Source organism: Marmota marmota, unplaced genomic scaffold (genome assembly GCF_001458135.2).
Source record: "Marmota marmota marmota unplaced genomic scaffold, marMar, whole genome shotgun sequence".
NCBI lineage: Eukaryota > Metazoa > Chordata > Mammalia > Rodentia > Sciuridae > Marmota > Marmota marmota.
The window spans coordinates 11,817,631-11,840,258 of NW_026000048.1; the positions used below are offsets into that span (position 1 = coordinate 11,817,631).

General features: G+C 43.2%; 1 protein-coding gene across 5 annotated transcripts in view; it reads left to right on the forward strand.

Annotated features, from left to right (window-relative positions):
* Camk1d (calcium/calmodulin dependent protein kinase ID) overlaps positions 1-22,628 on the forward strand; it is a 382,840-nt gene that overhangs the window by 155,310 nt on the left and 204,902 nt on the right. For 3 of the 5 annotated variants that reach the window (XM_048812664.1, XM_048812665.1, XM_048812668.1), the window contains exon 2: positions 363-494. The exons of 1 other annotated variant lie outside the window; for it this stretch is intronic. In XM_048812664.1, coding sequence (XP_048668621.1) covers positions 363-494 — 132 coding nt within the window. Of the gene's footprint in view, positions 1-362; positions 495-21,035; positions 21,120-22,628 lie in introns of those variants that run through there. One more of the 5 variants, XM_048812667.1, reaches the window with a different exon arrangement.

A 22,628-nucleotide genomic window follows, 5' to 3' on the forward strand; every position in this document is an offset into this window, starting at 1 on the left:
CCCGGTCTTTCTCTGCAGGAGGATCCTGCCCCAGGACTCTTCCTGTTGGCTCCAGGGGAATGCTGTCACCCCTTTGTGCAGGTGGCCCTGCAGATGGCCAACCTAGGTCATCCTGCGGTGTCCCTTTGGTCCAAACCTGTGTCGACATCCACTGTCCATTTGTGGGAGGACACACTTGTCTGGGTTTTTCTTTGCACGGGGATGTTTGTAAGGAGCCGTGCTGGATAAGCAGCAGCTGTAAGGCCTGCGATCAGACCTATTGCTGTCCTTACCCAGACTTTGGAGATAGGATCAGAGGAGCAGCCGCAAAACTAGAATTCTGGACTCTTAAGTCTTCTTTTTCTCTCTCTCTCTATTCACAGTGGGGCTTTTTCTGAAGTGGTTTTAGCCGAAGAGAAGGCAACTGGAAAACTCTTCGCAGTGAAGTGCATCCCTAAGAAGGCGCTGAAGGGCAAGGAAAGCAGTATAGAGAATGAGATCGCCGTGCTGAGAAAGTAAGTGTCAGGAGGCCGCCTGGCCCTCCTCCCACGCTGCCCCCGTGTCCTTCCTCCTGCCTGCCAGGCTGGGCTTCCCAGAGGTCAGAGGGGCCACTGGCTGCTGGCCGGAGGCCTCTGCAGATGATGACTGACACTCACACAACACTTCCCAAGCCCTTTCCACTTAGATCTGGTCTGTCTAGTAAAATCCACTGGCAGCCATTGGAGGTAGTTAGCCTTTCCACAGAGCCCAGATGTCAGGCAGACTTGAAAGGAGAGCCTGCCATTCATTCTGGCTGAGTGACCAGTTCCTGAATAACAGCATCCCCTCTGTGCAGTGGAGTTCACCTCCTCTCCACTGCAGGGTGTGGAAAGGGGAAAGTGACCAGGCACTTGCCAGGTGTGTGCAAAGCGCTGACCTCAGCCCTGCTGCACAGGAAGTGCCCCAGGAAGGGAAGCTGCCGCCACCCCTGCTCTGAGCACCATTATGATTGCTGTTACATTGGCTTTCTTTTATAAGAGGGAGATGAAGCTCACAAAACAAAGACCCACATCCAAAGCCTCTTTCTGTGCAGTTCACTTGTGGCAGAGCTGGTTCTGGGCTTTGGGATGGTGTTTTCCTCCTCTCTGCCACAGACATGGCACGGGGCACCCAGAAGAGTCCAGTGTTGATTGCCTATGTGCTTCACCTCTTCATTGAGTTTTAGTTTTGCTTCCATGTATAATAAGACCGAATCAAAATCCCGTCTCCCCCTCTAGAAAATGTGCACACAATGTATTCTGATGTGGACGGATCCACGCTTTAGTGTTGTGCTCGGCGTTTCTCCCCACCGCATTAGAATCGAGCCATTGTCTCACCAAGTTTGGGGGAATGAGCCCTTATATGGCACCTGCTTTTACTTGTCTGGCATTTATCTGAACAATGAGCTATGGAAATTTTTGTGTTGCTATTAATAAAAGATGTTCGAAATATCCTTGAAATTTTTGGGGTTTGGAATCACAACCTAGCAAGAGTCCTGGTACAGATAAACACAGCAGAGCGGGAGCAAGCCTTCTAGGGCCTGAAAACAAAATGTCAGACATTCTGCATTCTTCCTGCAGAAGTTGTGCCTCACTCATGTTCTGGGACCATCGTGCCCCACTGAACAATGCTTCACCACCATCTGTCCAAACCCAGCACCACGGAGGTGGTCAGGACGGTCCATCCTGTTCTGACCTTTGTGTGACTCAAACAAGAACCCAGAGCATTTCTGATGTGTATTTCAGGACAAATGGGTCTCAGTAGCTTTTTAGTGTCAGGGTTTTTGCTTATTTGTTTGGCTGTTTGGTTGGTTTCTAGGTTCTCTGAATTGTCTATTAGGGACCCAAAGAGTTTCAGATTGTCCTGAGAGGCATCACAGGAAATGATTCTATGGAAGGGAGTCTGGAAAAACAAATTAAGAACATTAGCATCAAGCAGGAAAACACTATGTTAATGAAACATTTATTTAAATTGCCCATCTTCCAATATGAAATCAGTGCTCAGAGAAATGATCCGCTGGTGCCATGAAGTTGCAGATATTTGGCATTTTAGAAAGACTTGTGGGTAGCCCCAGGGCCTTTCAAGGGTTTGGCTTTGGGCATGGGGCATCTACTGCTGAATTGAGGGTGGCACCTTTATTTTTATGTGGCTCCCTTGTGGGCTTAGAAGTAAAAACACCGAGGAAGTCAATTTCTATTCTTAATGTTATTTTCCATCCACATCCCAGGAGTCATGGATGTAGGTATTATAAGCCAGTCTTGGTTTATGCCACGGACACTCTGCTTTAATTTAACAGGGTAGTGTCTCTACCCTGTGTGTGACTCATAATCACTTCCAGGGTGAGGGCATTGAAAACCTGGGGCGCCGGAAAGGATTTGGAACAAATCATAGGCATCAACTAGTCATCTAGCAGTGATTTAAACAAGCCAACAGGGCCAGTCTCCTGTTGGATAGTTTGATAGTTTCTCACTATCATTCGCTGTGCAAGCGCTTCAAGCATGACTCTTCTTTCAGGAGTCAAGAACAAAGAAATGATTTCTTGGGGGATAGGAAGTGATTTATCTCTTGTACTGATTTATTTATTTATTTATTTTGGTTCTCTGAAAGTGATTTAAAAGTAGAATAAGAGGCAATTCCACATCATAAGCAGCCCAAAGAAAGAAAACAGTTTGGAATGACTCTTAAAATACTGTCATGGAGACATTCAATCATTAACAAATATTAATCAGTTTCCTAGCCTGCATCTGGAAGCACTTCTGGGCTTGTTGTAGATGCAGTTCTTGCCCCCTGAGATCTAATTAGTGCAGTCAAGTTTTGGATGCTGCTATATAAGCATGACCAGGCGCCTAAGAGACGGGATTCCTAGTTCTTCTTTTATATTTTTTTAAAATTTATTTATTTATTGTTGTGGTGCTGGGGATTGAACCCAGGGCCTTGTGCATGCGAGGCAAGCCCTCTACCAACTGAGCTATATCCCCAGCCTCCTGGTTCTTCTTTCAGAGTGGGGTTGAGGACAGGTTGTGTAGAAGAGGGATGTCCATATAATGTGTATATTTTGCTGGGGCAGAAAGGCAGAAGACATTCCAATCAGAAGGAGCAGCCCAAACAGAGGTTCAAGATGGGAGACAGGCCAGGGGGCTCGGGAACTCCAAGTGGCTCCTATCACCAGAAAAAACAGTTCAAGGTGATGCCTGGGGGGACCTGAGGTTGGATTGTGGAGGGCCTTGTGTACCCTACTTTGGACTTTGAACTTATCCCTGAGAAGCCACCAAGGGGTTTTAATGAGCAGAGCACCATGACCAGGATTTTTCATGAAGATTATTGTGGCAAAACTTATTTAGGTTGGAGGTAGAGGACTTGCTATGGAGGGAGAGTAGTTAGGAGGTCATCGGAAGAATCAGTAGAAAAATGAAGAAGCTGCAAATTAAAACAGGGGCTGTGGGGTTGAGACTGATGTGAAGGGGTGAGCTCAGTGACATCTCCAGGATGTAGAGATTTGGAAAGAGTAGGAGACGTCGAGGGAGAGATAGGATTCCAAGATAAGCATGGGTTTCTGATGTGGATGCCTGGATGGCTAGTGACCTCATTAATTGAGATCAGAAATATAAAAGCAGGAGGGTAGGTGACGGGTTCTGACTTGGACATGGAGAATTTGGGCTCTTGGGGATGTCCAAGTGGAGATGACTAGTTGATTATCCAGGGCTGGAGCCCACCTGTGATCTGCACTTGCTGGATATTAAAATTTTCTGAAACAACATACTAAAAAATACTTTTGACCCTTTGAACGAGTCATTGTAGATGGTGGTGGTGAGGGGTCCCTGGTAGACCTGCTTTATTCTGAATTCTTCCATATCCCCTGGTTGTTAGTATATTTACATGCTGTTTCCTCCAAGGAGGCCGGTTTGAGAGGCTGCTTGCCCTCCTACCTGCTAAGTTTATTGTAGGGTGAGAGATTTATTTATTTCATTGGGTAAAAGTAATGCAGCTAATATATCCTTATGGATGTCTTTGTACTTGCTCTGAAAATAGTTCCAAAATGATTTTTTTCTACTTGATAAGTAGATATTAAGCCAAGCTCCAAGGGAAAAACCCCCGATAAGCATCGTGGTAGGCTGTTGCTATGCAGCAGGGAGAGCTGCTGGCCTGAGCTGGTGTTCAGTGGGCTGGATCTATATGACTCATCACGAGCTTTTCCAGACAGAATGGCTAGCTGCATTTGCACGCACGGAGCTCTTATGCATATGGAATAGAACGTCATCCACGATATACACCTCGCTTGGATTATAGTTTATGATTTCTGTGGTATTATTGAGTTAGAGGGCAAGCGCTGCCCAAATCTAATTTTAAAGCAACACATAAAGCACTTTAGCTGGGATAGAAAGGCAAGTATATAATCAGTCTGCATTTAAAGGAGAGGTGAAGAGAGGAGATGCATGAAGCTGAAGAAATAAGGGACAGAAGAAGCAAAACATATGAATCTAGAACAGCCCTTGTATTCCTAGTAGGGGTAACTTGTTGTAACTTTAAATCTGACTTGTTCTGGCTCCCACAGCTTAGTTCCAACAGGAGACTGGCCCTGTTGGCTTGTTTAAATCACTGCCAAATGCTGGTTTATTGTGTGTGTCAGAGAAACATGCACGTCAATAGCAATTCATTGACTGGGGGGAGAGCAAAACCACTTTTCCAATAACTGAAAATGGCTAACCTCTAGTAAAGCTGATACTTGAATTTCTCAGGCACCAGTAAAGCTTCTGAGGATCTATCTGATGTACTTAGAAGGGGACTCAAAAGTCTCTGGAGAGGTAACGTTGGGATGGAGGATGTGAGTAGGAAGTGTGTGAAGTAATGGCTCAATGCCATGTGATCACACCCAGGGAATCAGGCATTGCTCTCGTGATCCCAGAACCCTTGGTTACCTGGAAACTCCTTATTGAAAGTTCCCTTGATTAAAAAAAAAAAAAAAAAGCAATTTATGTAAAACAGGGCTTGAGGGGTGTGCTGGTGAGTTACTTGGTGATGGTTATTCTTGTGTTGTGTCGTGTGGGCCAAAGTCTTGCCATGGGTATGCATGTGTGAGCTGTCTACTGAGGACACTAGGCCTGCTGGGTTCTGGTCACTGCCTATCTTGTACCTGTTGAAACCAGGCTCTGTGGAGGCACCTGGTCCCGAGCATGGCTAACTGCCTCCCACCACATTAAAACAATAAATAAATAAAATAAAGGTATTGTGTCCATCTTGTTTTGCCTTGTTTGATGTACTTCATCTCTTATTATGCTCGATGCTGGGGCCTTGCTCAACTTCCTTTTGAGTTAGGTCCTTCCTTCCAGGGAGACCATAGACTCAGCCGAGGTCAATGTGTATTTTATTGACCTGGGAGTGTCTGTAAGAAGAAATAAAATGGGTCTGATGCCAATGCAGCTGTAGAGACCGAGGAGACACATTGGGCGTTTCCAGGTGCCCTTCTCACGTGCTTTGTTCATCTCAATAATCTAAGAACATTTTGGGTTTGACTTGAGATCCAGAATCAATGCGTTTTTATTCTATTGACTTCTTGGACATTGTCCACCTCTTGAATTGAAGGGAAATAGAATTGGCTGTAGTCCCCACTGCAAGACAAGGATATTCGGATGAGCTTGGGCAGGCCTGACCACTGTGTCTCTGCAGTGCCCCTCCCTGTGGTATCTGCTTCCCAAATATTGCGTGGAGTGTAGCTCTCGTGGAACAGTTAGTTGGCCTCCTCCAGCACTGTGGGAATGAGGGTTTAGACGCATGTCTGAAGCTGGCCCTCCCACCTTCATTCCCAAAAGCCATCTGCTTGATAGAATCCAAGCTTCTTTGTAAGCCAGCCCTCTGCTTGGCGATCTCTAGTTTTTACCTCTCCACCCACACCGTGTTTCATTTGTCCCTCTGAAAGGAGCAGATGATTGCCTCTGTCCCACTTTCCTGCTTCAGGAAAAGCTCTTCAGGGTGTCCCCCTTGATGATGTCCAAATGGGCCCTTGCCTCTGAGATTTCACAGCACCAAGGTCTACCTGACTCTGATGTACCATGTCTGCTTTCTGAGACTGGATTTCCTGAATCCAGCCCTGAACTAAAGGCACAGCAGTGAGAAGGGAGACAAGGGGTGGGGGAGCCAGTGAGATTAAGGAGGCTACAATCACTGGGACTTAGATGCTGATTATCTGAAGAGGGGTTAGGGGGAAGGAGAATTCTGCACTAACTTCCAATTCTCCCTGGCTTTGGTGACTGCATTAGCTAGGGTTCTCCAGAGAAAAAGACCAAATAGAATAAATGGAGATGTACACAGGGAGATTTATTATGAGGGATTGGCTTTTGCAGTTACGGAGGCCAGTTACAGAGAAATTCTACTGTGTGCCATCTGAAAGCTGAAGACCCAGGAAAGCCAGCGGGTGAGATTCAGCCCCAGCCCAAAGGTTTGGGAACCAGAGGAGCCACAGTATAAGTCCCAGCTTGAGTCTGAAGGCCTGAGAACCAAGAGTACCAATGTCTGAGGGCAGGGATGACTGTGCCAGCTTGAGCAGAAAGAACAGATGTTTCCTTCCTCTGCCTTTCTGTTCTGTTCTGGCCTCATGGGGTTGGGGGATGCCCACCCACATTGGTGAAGAAGACCTTTTTCTCTCGGTCTACTAATTTAAATAAAAGCTAATGTCTTTCAGAAACACCCTCAGGGACACACTAAAATAATGCTTTACCAGCTATGGAGGCATCCCTTGACCCAATCAGATGGACACACAAAGTGAACCATCACAGTGAGTATGGGGATGGCAGCTCTCTCCACCAATCCGGTGTATTCTAGAAGAGGAGGCAGCTGAGAGGCAGAGATGGTTCTCCTATGGCAACAGAATGCACTTAAATCGCTTAAATCAAGTCTGGCTGTTCCTGCCACCTTTAATACTATATATATCACTCTGTAGGTGTTTCGAGTAGTGGAGGAAACAATGTGTTTTAACACGCTTTTTGAAACAGTGTCAATCATGTGCATGCTCATTTCCTTGTGCCACCTCCCTGTCCTCTATTGTGGGTGTTTACTCAGGGAGTTCAGCTGTGTGTAGACAAGGTGGTGGTTCGATTCCTCTCATGATATATCTTGGCAAATATTGTCTCCCTTCTTCTGTAAACTTACATTCGCTAATGATTTATATAAATGCCACTCAAATGATTCCAAGGAAAGTGGTGTGTGTGTGTGTGTGTGTGTGTGTGTGTGTGTGTGTTAGAGCCTAGTATTTCTAAAAAAAAAAAATGTGTGAACAACTTGCATTGGAGAATCACACTACATGAAAGATTAAGTGGAAGGATAATGAGAGAGATGACGATGGCAAATACAGAACACAAAATAAATATACACCAAAGGTTTGCTATTACTGTTTAACTTTTAGTTGGGTCCATTCTGTCTTCTACATTTTGTTGGTGTTATTTATATGGGTAAATAAATTATTTTAGTGAAACTTTACATGTAACTCCCTATTTATTTTAAATTATATATAATTTGTGAATGCACTTCATTTAGCATATTTGAAATCCAGGGTTATTATTTAGATGATTTAAATAATTGTTTACCTGGCTCAGTAGTAGAGTGCTTGCCTAGCGGGTGTGAGGCCATGGGTTCAATCCCCACTACCCCACAAAAAATATTCACCATTTGAAAGCTATAGAATGAGCTTTTTCTCTCAGGTCTTAAAATCAAAGTCAGGGGCTTTGCTGGTCAAAGTCAGGTTTTGGTCAATGTATAATCAAAGGAGTTTTTTTTTCTAAATTAATCGTTGTATGGAATTTGACAAATGATGTTTAATATCCATTTAAAGACACTTTTATAAATATTTTAAAAATAGTCTTCACTATATGATACAGACAAGTATTAATTATCATCTGGGAATCCAGATACATACAAGGATATTAAACAAATATATTGCTGTAGTAGATGTGGTATTTTGGTTCTTGTTAAAGGCTACAGAACTGATGGACCCAAAACCCACATGTATATGTACCTATGTATATACACGTATGTAAATATACTATATATTTGTATAAATATACACACATGCACAAATGTTAACCACATATCAGTTGCTTACATCTTTTTATTGAAAACTTGGCTTCATTCTGTAAATTGTACCCTCAAGACTGTCAGAAATCTGCTGTTGAAGGTACCTGAAGAAGATAATTAAGCACACAAAAGTTTTTTTTTTTTTTTTTTAGAGAGAGAGAGAATTTTTTATATATTTATTTATTTAGTTAGTTAGTTTTCGGTGGACACAACATCTTTATTTTTATTTTTATGTGGTGCTGAGGATCAAACCCAGCGCCTCACGCATGCCAGGCGAGCATGCTACCGCTTGAGCCACATCCCCAGCCCACACATGAAAGGTTTTTAATGTTAAAATGTTCTAATGTTAGGTATTATACAAATAGTAGGTATTCCCGCTGTCATTATATTATCGGGAGAGCTTGAGATATTTTTATGAAGAAGGAAAGAGCAGAAACTGTTTTGACCATTTTATAGAAAGGTGTGGAATATGTAATTTGGTGAGTGAGGGAACCCAGGTGGGAGCAGAGAGCCCTTACCTGGGGGCTGTCTCCATCTTTCTGTTAGGAAAGTACCTTTGGCACTTGGGACACCTTAGCAGAAACCAATAGGGAACCTAAGTCTCATGACTCCCAACAACAAATTGTAAGAAATAGATGTCAATTAATTAAATTAATAGATAACTTTCAAGTCAGAATACAAACTTTTGTTCCAACCTCGTCTTCTGAAATCCAGAGTAATTTATACAGATCCTTTGAAATTTTAAGTCCAGGTATTCTTCTTTTTGATTTAAAAACTATCTAGGACTTCTATAAGCACTGTTTCATTGAATCCTCACAATAAACCAGCAAAGTGGATATTCCTATCCCCCAGAGGAGGGGACTTAGATTTAACATAATGTAATAAATAGGTAGAGCAGGAGGTCAAACCAAGTCTTCCCTTTCCATTACAACTAGATCTATCTGGTGTCTCCTTGTTCTCCCCGAGGAAAGGGGCCACATATTCTTGGTACAGGCTATAGCAGATATTCAATGGTGACAGAATAAATCTCTTACCATAGATTGTGAGCTGATTAGCTTAAGAGTCAACCTTCCTAAGTTTGCATCCTGTTAGAAGCTGCCTGACCTTGGGGAAGTTATTTCAACCCCTGCATCCATTGTCAAGAAATGGGGGTGATGGGGCTGGGGTTGTAGCTCAGTGGTAGAGCACTTGCCTAGCATGTGTGAGGCACTGGGTTTGATCCTCAGCACCACATTAAAACAATAAATAAAATAAAGGTATTGTGTCCATCTACAACTAAAAAAAATTCTTTAAAAAAAAGAAATGGGGGTGATATCAGGACTGCCAGGTGCTGAAGAACTCACATCACACAAGGATTACTTCCATGCAAGCCTCCCTTTGGAGCCCAGGGAGGCCCTGATGATATAGGAAACAGTGCCAGCAGTGATGAGGTGGTGGCCGCTCTCCAGTGGAGAGGACACTGTAGTGATGTACTCAGTGTAGTGACAGGGTTGTCAAGATTATGTCAGCTACTGTTTTTTTGTTTTTGTTTTTTTGCTGGAAAAACAAAGAAAAAAATCTTATCTCTTACTGTTTGCTTTTGATGTTAGACATAGAGTGTTAGTACTGGAAAAATAGCTGAGAGATCATGGTCCATTTCTCCTGACTTCCAGAAAAGAAACAGAGAGAGTGAAGAGACTGGCCCCAGGCTGCACAGCTAAGCAGGGCAGATGTGGGGTCAGATGGATGGTTTCTGGGATTTTACTTGAGAATCGTTTCTTCATAACCACACTACCTGGTCTTGCAGAGTATCCTGCAGGAGAAAGCAAGAAAATAACTCTCCCTCATCTTTAAAAGCCCCTTGGCATGTTTGGCAAGGACTAAAGAATCTACTTCCGCTGCTTGGCCAGATTCCAGGGTGGGATATTGAATCTGGGTTCAGAAATTCCCCCTGTGATTTCAGTTACGTGTGCTCTTCTTTCTGACTCTCCTCTTTGGCGGTGATGCTGTCCTGCGGTGGGCTGCCTGGTCACTCTGGTGTTCTGCCCCAAGCTGCTTCTGATAGTCTCTGGTATTCGTCGGAAAGGAGCTCAGAGGCCAGTTGCAGAGCCTGTGTTAAGAGGAAACATTGGAAAGACTCTGTTTCTATCTCAGGTGTGTGCGATAATCATGGCCCTCTCTGCCAGTTACTTGTCAATAAAATGAACATAATACTTCTCAGACGTGCGGTAGGCAGAAGGCAGCCACAGATTATGGAATGATCTGGAAACTGTGCAAAGTGATATTCTGGTGTGAGGTCATAATCCCGGAGGACCTTCCCACACGTGCATCTGGTTGCAGGCCAGGGAGGTGTGTGCAGCTTCTTGTCTGCTGTTGGATCCTTTGCCCTCCCTGTGCCTTTCAGAGGATGTTCTATAAACAGGGAGGGCCACCTTCTCATGGGCCATCAGGGACAACAGAATGTTTTGGGGGACACTGGGTCATCCTGAGGGACCGTGCAGAGCAGGCGAGGCAGGGAAGGGGCAGTTTGAGCTGTAAATGAGTGAGTCACTTTGAGAACTCTGCGGTGTGGGGGGTAAGCCAGCCTGTTCGAGAGGCTGTGGAATTTTCCTCAACGACACATTTTTATATATGAGTATGCAAATTTTTCTCATTATGAAAGTAAACCAGCAGAAAGAAGTTTTTACTCCAGCATTAGCGATTCTTTCTAATGAGTCTCCTTGCTGGGTTTTAGAGCAGAGGATTCTGCAGCTCTTTCTTTAAAATGAGTGGGTCCTCAGGTTGAAGTACATTGGTTTAAATTGTTTCCTCTCATCCAGATCTGATTCCCTGGCTCTGAATTCCCAATGACGGTGGTGGTTTTATTTAATCCAGGTGGGACATCCCCCAGGACAAAGCCAGGTGGCACAGCAACTGAGAGGCGGGTTCTCATGAATGACAGAGCACAGATTTAATGTAGTGCCTCAAATCTTGGGATTGAGTTAGAATGTTAGGTATGTCTTATATTACATGAAAATTTGGGAGGTAAATTGATTTGTGGCCTCCTCCTTCTGTTTAACTGCATAAAGGTCCTCTTGAACATATTTATTTGGTGCTAAGAATGGAACAGAGGGCCTTATGCATACTCTATGTGCATGAGCTCTGCTCCTGAGCTTTCACTCCTACTCTATAAAGTGCCATTTGGATTGGCCCCATGTTCTGTAGGATTTAGAATGTGGTACTTTGCAGGTGGGTACCACTTTTACTGAGTTTTTTTCTTTAGAAATGTTGAAAGAACGGTTGGAACTTTGATTGACTTGTTTTGGGCTTCAGTGTGAGTCCCGTCCCTCCCCTCTCCTCCCCTCCCCTTCTTTCCCTTATGTGCTTTATTTCTTAAAACCTCATAGAAGATTGTGGGAACTGGTTGATAAGGTATGTTGAACCATCTCCAGGATCCATGAATATGTTGCTTATTGAATGGATGGTCCTGCAGGAGGACTGCCACCATTTATTTACTTTCTAAACAGTCATTTAAGTGATCTGTTTTTTCTTTTTTGTGCAGAATTGGGTGCTTTAGCTCATTTAGACAACGTATTTTGGTAATAATCATTATTAAATTACTATGTCTATTATTATTGATATCCAGTCATATCTTTTCCAAAAAGATAATGTGCCTCTTTAACACATAATTTAGAGTGGTTTTCTTTTTATGAAACTCACAGTGCCAATCAGTAGAACACAGACTTCTGAATGGAGACCATGTTCTGAAGGAACGACTTACTCAAGAAATGTGCCTGCCTGGGGCTGTAGCTTAGTGGCAGAGCACTTGCCTAGCATGTGTGAGGTACTGGGTTCAATCCTTAGTGCTGCATAAAAATAAACAAATAAGATAAAGGTATGCTGTCCATACACAATTACAAAAAGAAAAGGAAATGTGCCTCTTTTCATGGTATTGCCACCAAGTTGGAGGCACAGATGGATCGAGTGGCAATCCGACTTTTCAGAGAACATCTTTCAGACTCCTGTATTCTCTGTACTCAAGGGTTCAATTAGAGGGTATACCTTTAACTTCCTTTTTCAGCAGCAAATTGCATTTACTTACTTGCATAAACTGTAATTGTTTTATATAAAATAACCTTTAATATTAACATGTCACTTTGAATTTTTCAGGGTGCCTTTTGGAATGGTGTCGTGTTACATGGATTATAGAAAATCCTGTTATTTTGAGCTCTGTTTTACTAAGGACCTAAATCCAATTGAAGTTCACCTTTTCTGCTAATATTAAAAATTATCTGGTGGGCAAATGACAGAATGAAAAGCACTTATAAAACCCACCTAGGTAAAGGAATACATTTAAGTTCTTGAAACTAGTCAATGTCAGTAATTACCTTTTTGTCTAAGTGGATACAGCAGGTACCCTGGGGAGCCATGGGTTCAAGAGGCTGTAAGTGCTTAGAATAACTCAACATTCTTTAATGATATTTTATAGCTCAGACTTTTGGATGGTTTAGGTTTCTTCTTCTAATTACAGTGAATCAGAGAGCTCTTACATCTATTTAGCATGGTGCTATGGTCTGAATGTTTTATGTCCTCCAAATGCATATGTTGAAGTCCTAATCCACAAGGAGATGGCTTGGGATGGTGATTAGACCACCAGGCTCCCTGAAGGGGATTGAGACCTTAAGAAGGAGACACAGAAGAGCTAAGTGGCATCTTCTGCCATGTGAGGATTCAGCTAGAAAGCACCAGCTAGGAAACGGAAAGGAGGTGCTTACCAGACACTGAATCTGCCTGCCAGCACCTTGATCTTGGCCTTCCCACATCCAGGACTGTGAGAAATATATTTCAGTTTATGGTAGTGTGTTATAGCAACCCAAATGGACAAAGACAGAAGGCCACATCACACTTCCAAAGTGACTGGTGTTTTCCTAGATCCCTTTTCTTTTCTTTTCATTTATCTCTCAGATTCATTGGAATAGAAATGGGCAGTGTTGTAGATGCACCCCCCCCCCCACTGCTGTTTCCACATCATTTTGTCTACCTGAAATGCTGCCTCCACTCCTGGTGTGGTCCTCTGGGCCGTATGGTCCTTGACCCAACAGCCTCTCAATTTTCTGAAAGCTAGCAGCAATGCAGATATTCAGGCCCTACCCCAGAGCCACGAATCAGAATCTTGACCCAGATCCCCAGGGCATTCATTTGCTTATCTATCCATGGGAAACACTGATCTAGGACATTTTCCTCCAGAACCTCAGTATGATTTGAGCTATCCCCACTATGTGCTCCAGCAGTGCCTGGCATCTCCCTCCATGTGACACTTGTCACCATATAGAGTAATTGCCTATTATCTTCCTTCTCCGGCAGATTTAAATCTCCTGGCACATAGGAATGGTCCCATTGTATTTCTTGTGTTTGGCAAAGTCCTTGCTACATAGTAGGACTTGGCATATTTTTGGTGAATTGAATTATACCAATTTCACAAGAGGGAAGATTGAGGAAGATGACATGCATTCCCCCTTCCCTCTGAAAACATCCAAATGCTGTATTTCTTTGCATGCATAGAATTGTCAAGTATTTTGAAAACATAAACGCATTTAACCAAACAAAAATGTTTTGAGAATGATAAATTTGAATTCATTTCAAAGATGGAAATCAGTACCAAAAAAAAAAAAAACCCACATAGAAAGAAAAAAGAAAGTTTTGTTAAAATTCATTCAATCCCTGTCATAGGGCTGGGAGTGTAGCTCAGTGGTAAACTGTGTGCTTAGAAAAGGTGAGGCCCAAGGTTCAATCCCCAGTGGCGCATTAAAAAAAAAGAAAGAAAAAAAAATCCCTGGCAGAATTGGCCCAACATTTCCATTTTTGTTGCTGGGTCTTCTTTGGTGGGACATGGAGTCCTCTTTTTAAAAATATAGGCCACAGAGTAAGATGATTGAATGGCTACCAGGGACATCCCCTGTTGTATATTCTGCTTGAGGTTTGTTACACCTTCAACAGGATTTTAAATATAAAAAAGACACTCTGAATGCCTCCTAAGTTTCAGTGAGTAAATAACCCTCTGGAAAGAAACTGGCACCATTTTGAGATGGATTAGTGGATTTTGTTTCTTGAACCTTATTCATGACTTATGCACATTTTGGAAAATGAAGCCAACCCCTCCCACACTTCAGGGAGGGTGCCAAGTGACCTAGCAACTGTGTGCCAAGGCAGCCTGAGCATCCCATAGGAGGGGTGCAGGCACTTTGCAGAAGGGCTCAGGAGAGGGGCCAGTCAGCCACTTGATGCATCAGAAGAAGATGACCTTGAAGGGTGGGTAGGCTTTTCCTGGGTGGTGGCAGGGGAAACAGATCAGCAGATGGAACAGCCAGATCGGGGGTAGACAGAAAGACATGAAAAGCCTGGGCTGTTTCTGGAAGACTGGCTGGAGGGTTTTAGAAGACCCCAGGGAGGAGGAAGGGGGTGGCTGGAGCCAAGCCCCGAGGAACACTCTTGAAGCTAAAGACAGTGGGGTAACTGGAAGATTGTTGTGTGGAGGAGGATGGGGAAGATCAAGGAGGAGTCCTGGGGTGGCAGGTAGCTGGGGGTGGATTAGGACAGTGTCAGAATAGAAACTCCTTGGGTCTGACTGTGAAAGCCCTGGCTAGAGGGAAGGTCCCGGAACAACGGAACAACTAAGGAGGAAGGATCAACAGAACTCTGCAAGAATTGGGAGATGAGGAATGAGGGAAGTAAGTTTTCAGGGTGAGTGGTTGGGAAGATGCTAGGACCAGATACAGAAACAGAGAAGCAATGAAAAGAGCAGAGCCTGGCATCTGTCTGTTCATGTGGCCATTTTTCTTCCGACAGGATACCAAATGACAGGGGTAATTAATAGGACCCCATAGGCCTGAGAGAAATGAAGCAATCAGATCCCAGGCCTGCAACCCTGTGGTAGAAATGGGGCCTACGTATCCTGACGCGGGACTTGGTCAGTGATGCTGTGGGTGTCCACTGTGCTGGAGATTGGAGGAGACACCATGGGCAGAGCAGGAGGGAGAGATGATGGACAGGCTCATTTTTATCATTAGGTGGAGCTGGTTTACAGAGAGGCACAGACGAGAGACTGAGTGTTAGGATGGTAGTTGACAGCCAGCACGGCAGAGATGTGGTACAGTAGGACAGAAATCAAGGCCAGGAACCTAATTATAGTCTAGATTTTTAAGATGGATCAAATGAAGCAAATATTTCATACTCATGGTGGCATATAGTGGAATGATCCATCCTCTCAAGTCCTGACTTCTAGAACAATGGAAAGTTTTCTCTTTCCTTCTTTTTTGCCTTCTTTTGTTACTAAGCTTCTTTAAATTGTGTTTCTCCTCACCAGTTCATTCACCTTTACAAGGTAGCTTTCTGCCCTTTCATGGTACTGAGACTGCATTCTCAAGGATCACCGATTAATTCTGAGTTGCCAAGCATCTTGGCCTTTTCATAGTATCGAGTCCTCTTGACATCTCTGAAACATTTGGCCTGTTGACCAACACTTGACCAGCATGCTTCTTAAAGCTCTCAGATTCCTTATGATGACATATTATGAGTATATTCGCCTTCCTCGTTTTTTGAAGGTTCTTTCTTCTTTGCTGACTCCTCCTCTTCCTTCTGTTTCCCAGCTGGGAATATTTTTCAAAATTCAACACCCAGTCTGCTTTGCTTTCCATATATCCATCTGTGGAGATTTCCTCATTTTTCTCTCTTTAATATGGAGAATTTTCAGCACTGATGTCTCTCCAAAGCACTGATCTCCAGAGTGGGTCGACAAGAAGGCCCATTGGGATGCAGAAAGAAAGGTTAGAACGTCTACTTACTGTTTTGTCTCTAAGAGCAAGAAAGAAATTGAGAATCACAAATTTCACTCTAGATTGACGGTTGTCAGGCAGACAGGCACGGCCGTGTGAGTCATTGTCAGGGAAAAGTGGCCCCACAGAGATCTTTGCTCACCTGCCTTCTGCCTGAGATGTTGTGGGCCATTTTTATGTGGCCAGGGAAGTGGATCTGTGGATTACAGTGCCTGGATGTACCTAAACCACCCTTCACGAAATAGATCAAGAATCGAGAAGATTCCTGAAAGGAAACGGTGGCTCAAAGATGATACTAAAAATGCAGGCACACGCTTACAGTAAGAAAATGGGAGAGTCGACATTTCTGTTCTTGGCAGTTCTTCATCAAATATGGTACAAGAATAGAACAGTGCATGACATGTTTAATTTCATTATCGCGCTTCAGATACTATCATTGATAAGGGTTTTCTAGCGAAAGCAAAATGTTATTTTTGTGAGTACTAGAGAAAATAAAATTTATCGAAATTGTCAGTATAGTGGTATATCTGTTATAATTTATAAATAAATTCCTATATGGGGGTTTTGTACTAAAAGGGTACATAGTTGACACAACTTGGAGCCCCTTGTTCTAGAGACTTGGGCCGGTATTTCTAGAGCTGTGCAGACCTGTGTATGATAGTATCTGGCTTGATCTGCACATTTCAGTCAGCCACTCCACCTGCATGCCATATATCTCAGAATAGACAGTTGGAGTGTCTAGTGAAAAAGGAGTCATATCCTTGCCAGTGGCACAGATAGCTCCAAAACCCAGTCCAGGGGACAGACCGTGAGAGGCCATAGAACTGGCACAAGAATCCTTGTACATGCATCCTGGATTCTCAATGAGCAGACTGGGAAGGCCTTTGTCAATCCCCACCAGCCTGAGGCACTTGAAGGAGGGTGGTCACCTTGATTCTGTATCATGAAACCATCCCAGTGCTCACACTCAGGTGCCATGTCCTCCTTACCCATAAACTCAAGCCAGGATGAGCCCAGGGGAGTTCTCCGCACACAAGTCCAGGATTCCTTGCTGGTTCCCCATATCTATACACCTGTTTCTGGTCTTCACCATTTTATGTGAGGACAACTACAACAGCTTTCCCTCACTATGTTAGTTAGCTTTCTGTTACTGTAACAAAATATCTGAGAAAAATAAGTTTAAAGGTGGAAAGGTTTATTTTGGCTCATGGTTTCAGAGATTTCTGTCCATAGCCACTTGACTACATTGCCTTTGACCTGGGGCGATGTAAGGCAGAGCATCATGATATTAGGGTCTTTGTGGAGGAAATCTGTTCTTCCCACTGGGGCAAACAAAAAGAACTCTTTTCTGTTCTCTCAATATGCTCTGCTTCCTTGTCCCCTTTTCTCTCTATCTGTCAAAGATCTTAGCCATCTTTCAGAACCCTCTCCAGTGTTGCTCGAACATGAAGCCTTCCTGTCTAAGCTGGTCCCAATCTTCTCTCCATTCTCTTAGATGCTGGTGCCATCATGGAGAACCTTGGTCTGTGTCACCTCAGTCACTGTTCACATTGTTCAAGGTAGAGACTGGGTCCTCTTTGGTTATTCAGGCCCCTGCTTCCCACTAGATAAGACAGAGGTTCAGAGTGGCTTTGGGTCAAGGAGCCTGCAGACCTCCTTGTTGTCTTTGCTAAGGGGGAATCATTTTAAACGTCACCTACTTTAAACCTTTTGCTTTGTGCTTGGCTTGAGTGTGTTTTTCCTTAAGCAGAAAACCCAATGATCCCATCTCTTCTTTGGAGGAAAAGATCACCATGTGGAACCTCATAGGGCCTTTGCAGACATCTAGAATCCCCCATGAGGGATTTCCAGAAGGTTCCATCATCCAGACCTGGCTGCAGGAGTCAGACCTCTCCAACTGTAGATGATTCTTAAGGCTACAATTTGCTTATCCACATGATCTGTAAGTCATTTAAATGAACAGATGTTCCTGAATTGGACATCTAGACTGCACCAAGCCGTCAGACTAAAATGTTCATTTTTCTTTTTAAAACTTAGCTTCAATGGTAGACTGTACCCTGCCAGTGTTTGTGGCTTGTCTCCTGGGTCACAGTATTTGGTGTACTAAGCTAGTGATTCTGCCGGATTTGAATTAGCTACAGATGAACTTCCCTGGCAACTTTGTTTCAGGTATTGTGCAAAGTGGATTTTGTATGGGGAAGTCTTACTGTTCAAACAGGTCTGTCAACCAGAGCAAGGTTCACGTGGAACTTGAGACATGGAGTGCAAATCAAAAAGGCTTGTATTGTGTAAGCCCCAATAGAAAGAGAGAGAAGCAGAAGTCATGGTGCACCACATCCTCAGGACCAGCCTGAGGAAAAGGTGGGGGTTGCTGGGAGAGGCCTTCTGGGGAGCCACAGGAGGGGTCAAGGGTTAGAAGTAGCCTCTGGGAGGAGACAGAAGTGACTGGTGTGAGAGATTTGACAAGGGACATTAGTTCCCATGTATCTTATTGTATTGAGTGGCCAGCATTCTGTGGGACCCCGTGTCTGTCCCCTCTCTTCCTTCCTCCCAACCTCTTTTTCTTTCAGAATCCTGACATGTAGACGTCATCATCCATCTCCTTTATTTTACAGTGAAGATAATGAATCTCAGAGAAAATAAACAACCACCATTCACCACTAGTCAACATGGGCTCAAGAACACAGAAATTGTAGATGAAATTTAAGTTGGATACAATTTCTTATCAGGCAAAGATCATCTAATAGTGGAATGAACCTAGGACACAGTCTTCACTCTTCTAACTCTACCTGGAGAGGGGACTGGGAGAGCTGATTTCTCAATGGCTCTTCCAAATTACAGTTCCAATGACATGAGCTGAATTTTCCTTGGTGTGTAAAATAAGTGGGATTGTTCTGGGCAGATATAGAATTTGACACCTGTCGTCGTTGTTAAAATAGCTCATCCCATTTCCAGTCAGATGTGTTTTAAGATAAACAGCAAAGGGGATGCTGTTTTCCTGGCAGGAAAATCCCTTAGATTTTTATCTGACATTGTCCACTAGTGACTCGGTTTGAGCACCTCTCTGTTCCTGACACTTCCCTGCTTTGGCCCTTCTCATTCAGGTGACATTTCTGTGTTCAGATGTTCAAAAATCTTTTCAAGGGCTACATGCATGTGATTGTACTAACAGGATTTTTGATAATCAGAACATTATGTTGGCCAAGTGGCTTTCAACACTCGGGACAGTGTTTAAGAGTTTCTTACGATTTCTACACTCTTGGAACAACTACTTTTCTTTGCAACACTTGGGATGCAGGAAGCTGAATTCAAGTGTTACAGGTTCTGCCTGTAAATCAGGTGTTACAGATTCTCCAAACAATGCCTGAACCCTGAGATTTGTAGAAGTAACTAGAAAGCTAGCAAGGGTAAGAGGCTTATCCCAGGGAAATATTGATTTTATTTGGAAAAGTGCCAATGCATTTCGAGTGATAATTAAGGATGAGTAAAATGGATTCACCAGGAAGAAAACAAAAATGAATTTCCTTTACCAGACTCACAGAGCCATTGTCCAAGAAGAAGGATGTGATGTGCAGTGACTTTGAGGAGGAGATAGAATGGCAATGATAATGACGCTGATGGTAATAGCATATGCTGCTATTTGCTGAGCATACACATTCTTGCTCAGACTTTAAAACAGCACCAAAGGAACACGAGTGGCATCTCCATTTTACAGATGAGAAATGTGAGGCTCACAGGTTCAGTAGCTTGCCAAAACTGGGATTAAAATCAAGGTCTCTTTCAAATCGAAGCCTTGTTTTGTGTGTGTATATCATATTGCCTCCTAATACAAACATGTATTACAATACTTGAATTTTTTAAAAAAACCAACCAACTGAAATAAGAGAAAACATGCAAAGCTTGAAATAAACCAGTAATGCTTTTGGACTGTAAGCAGCTAGGTTTTGTCCTCATCATAATAGTCATTAGGCTGGGAGCTTAGGCTACTCAGACCAAATGTGTGCATTTTCCTACAAAGAGGTCAGCTGAGGATAAGCCCTTGTTGAGAAATCCTTCACAACTCAGCTAGTCTTTCTGGGAACTAATCAGAGATTTAAACTGGTTATTCCTAATTTAAGGGGTGTCAGAACTACCTGTAGGGCTTAGGAAAACATAGATTGCTGGGCCCCATCTCCAGGTTCTGGAGCCTGAGGTTCTGCATATCTGTCCTCGGTGATACTAGCCATGACAACACACTTTGGAAAACACTGATTTAAGCTGCCTCTGCCTCAGTCTGCATTCTGACCCTGCAGTCATTTCTCCAATGGGGTGACCAAGGGTAGAGCCTGTGAGGTCCCTGAAGGTCAGCTTGGACTACCACAACCAGCCATCAGTGACCTGCCATTGTAGTCCTTCTGAAGCCCAATGGGGGATTCTCGACCACAGCATCTGTCAGGCTCAAAGGCCATTTCCTTCCCTCAGCGCATGAGTGCTTGGCCGCATGCTGGCACAGGGTCACCGCTGTGACAGGGGGTCATGTGGACATAGCATTCAGAACAGGACTGTTCACGTGTGCATCCTTTTATGGAAGGGTCTCTGTGAATTAATAACACAATGGCTTTCTTGCTACAAACCTGTATAAGTCTTCCAAAAGTGTTTGAAAGATATTTTAAATATGCTTTAATTGTTTCTACTCTGTTTTCAGAAATAGCAGCTTCAGGCAAACCTATAGCATTTGTGCCTTAGCTAAAGAAAACCAACCTCAGTCCACCCCAGCTAATGACATCAATTGGGAGAATCCTGGTTTTATTTTAGCTCCTGGAGGGAAAGAAACAGACAGCAGAAATTTTCCTGGAGAGGAAACCAGATCTGCTTCTTGGACGTTGTTTTAGGAATTCATGATCTTTTTCTAGGGTTTAACCATTCCTGTGACTTAACTTCAAGCCCCCCTCACCCTGGCTATGTTTTGCAAAAGTGTCCTTCATAGGTCCCTATTGGTTCCCTCATCATGCTGATCCAGACAGGGACAGACAAGCTTCCTTTGGTCTGTTGTTAAATTCATTTCACAAAAGAGAAAAAACTCAACATCGTGAAATAATGCAAGGTGGATACAATGCCAGAATAAAGGACAGTCTTTTAAAATAAAAAGAAAACCCCTAACCCTCTCACTTTCTTGTGCTTATTTTTCTGATATCATCATGACAGGTGCAAGCTTGTCTGCCACAGGCCTGGGAGCAGCTTCTGAGAACTGCTGTTCTAGGATGTTCTCTTGTGTTCCTGATAAGGAAGGTGAGTCACAGGAGAACACCAGCTCCCTAGGACCAGGGGCCAGCCTTAACCCCGCGCTTCCAGGAGGATTTGCTTTGGTTTTCTTGGTTCCCTGTCAACAGGGACAGCTTCCTGTTAATGCTTTTGACATGGTTCACTCTGGGTTTCAGGTTCCTCTCTGTAAAATATATAGTTGGAAATGATCTCCAAGATGCATGCTATGATTTTTATGTTTTTTTTTTTCCTTTTAAGGGAAAACAAACTTCTTTGCAACATTGAGAGGCTGCAAAGGTAAATAACTTACCAGAATCTCTGGGACTAGGGTCCAGATGAGATGGGGCAAAGGATAGGTAGCTGATTATCAAAGAAAAGGGAATGGGTAGATAACACTTTCCCAGCACTTGCAAACACCCCTGGGGGAGGGGAAGGGTCACATTTTTCAACCCAAGTACCTCCCCACCCCCATTCCAAAGGCTCTTTTTAAAAAAAATATTTATTTTTTAGTTATAGGTAGACTCAATATCTTTATTTTATTTTTATGAGGATCAAACCCTCACACATGGTAGGCAAGCACTCTACCTCTGAACCATAACCCCAGCCCCCACCCCCCAAGGGCTCTTTCTATGTCTTTTGGTCATGTAGGCATGAGAAAAAGGGAAACCTAAAATTTCTAAAGGGGCAAGACTCCCCTACTCCCATGGACACCAGTTCTGGGTCCCCTCCTCTCCAGAGGAGTTTCTCTCTCTCTCTTTCTCTTCTATCCTTTAAATAAAATTTAAATTTCTACTAAATAGCAGTAAATAAATAAACAATTAAATAGTAGTAAATAAATAAATAGTAGTAAAATAAATTTCTACTCTTGCCTTGACATTTCTTGGATGTTTAATCTTCTACACTGGGGAACAAGGATCTGATCCTGATTTTTGAGACCAGTATCACAAACAGGAATACTAAAAAAAAAAAAAAAAAAAAAACCCTCCCCAGGTAGCTCTAATGTGCAGCCAGAATTGAGAAAGTTTGGATCAGACTAAAGCATCTGGAAGAAGGAGGTGCGGGCTCCTGGTTGTGTACAGACAGCATGGCTTGTGTGGCCTATACTACATTTCTTTTTTTTCCTTGTAATACAATAATTCATATTCATATGTCACATAGAAAAATATATTCACCCTTCTCTTATTTGATGTTCAAGAGAGAAGTGTTTGAAAGATATTTTAAATATGCTTTAATTGAATTTGCTGTACCATCACTGTGGCTAAATTAGGGAATGGCTGTTCTAGGAGGATATACTGGATTATTAAAGATTTTGCCTTCAGGATCTTTTCAACAGTGATTTTCTTTGTGATTTGGGTTTTTTTTTTCTGTTTGTTTTGTTTTGTTTGTTTTGAAGGATATGTTTACATGCAGTTCTGTAGGAACACAGGAATAGTAAATAAAATACTTCCCATTCACGTTGTGGTGTTGAAATGGGTTGGCGCATTGCAAGTCAATGTAAAGTGAATATTCCAAAATTGGGGGGGGGTCTTGGATGGT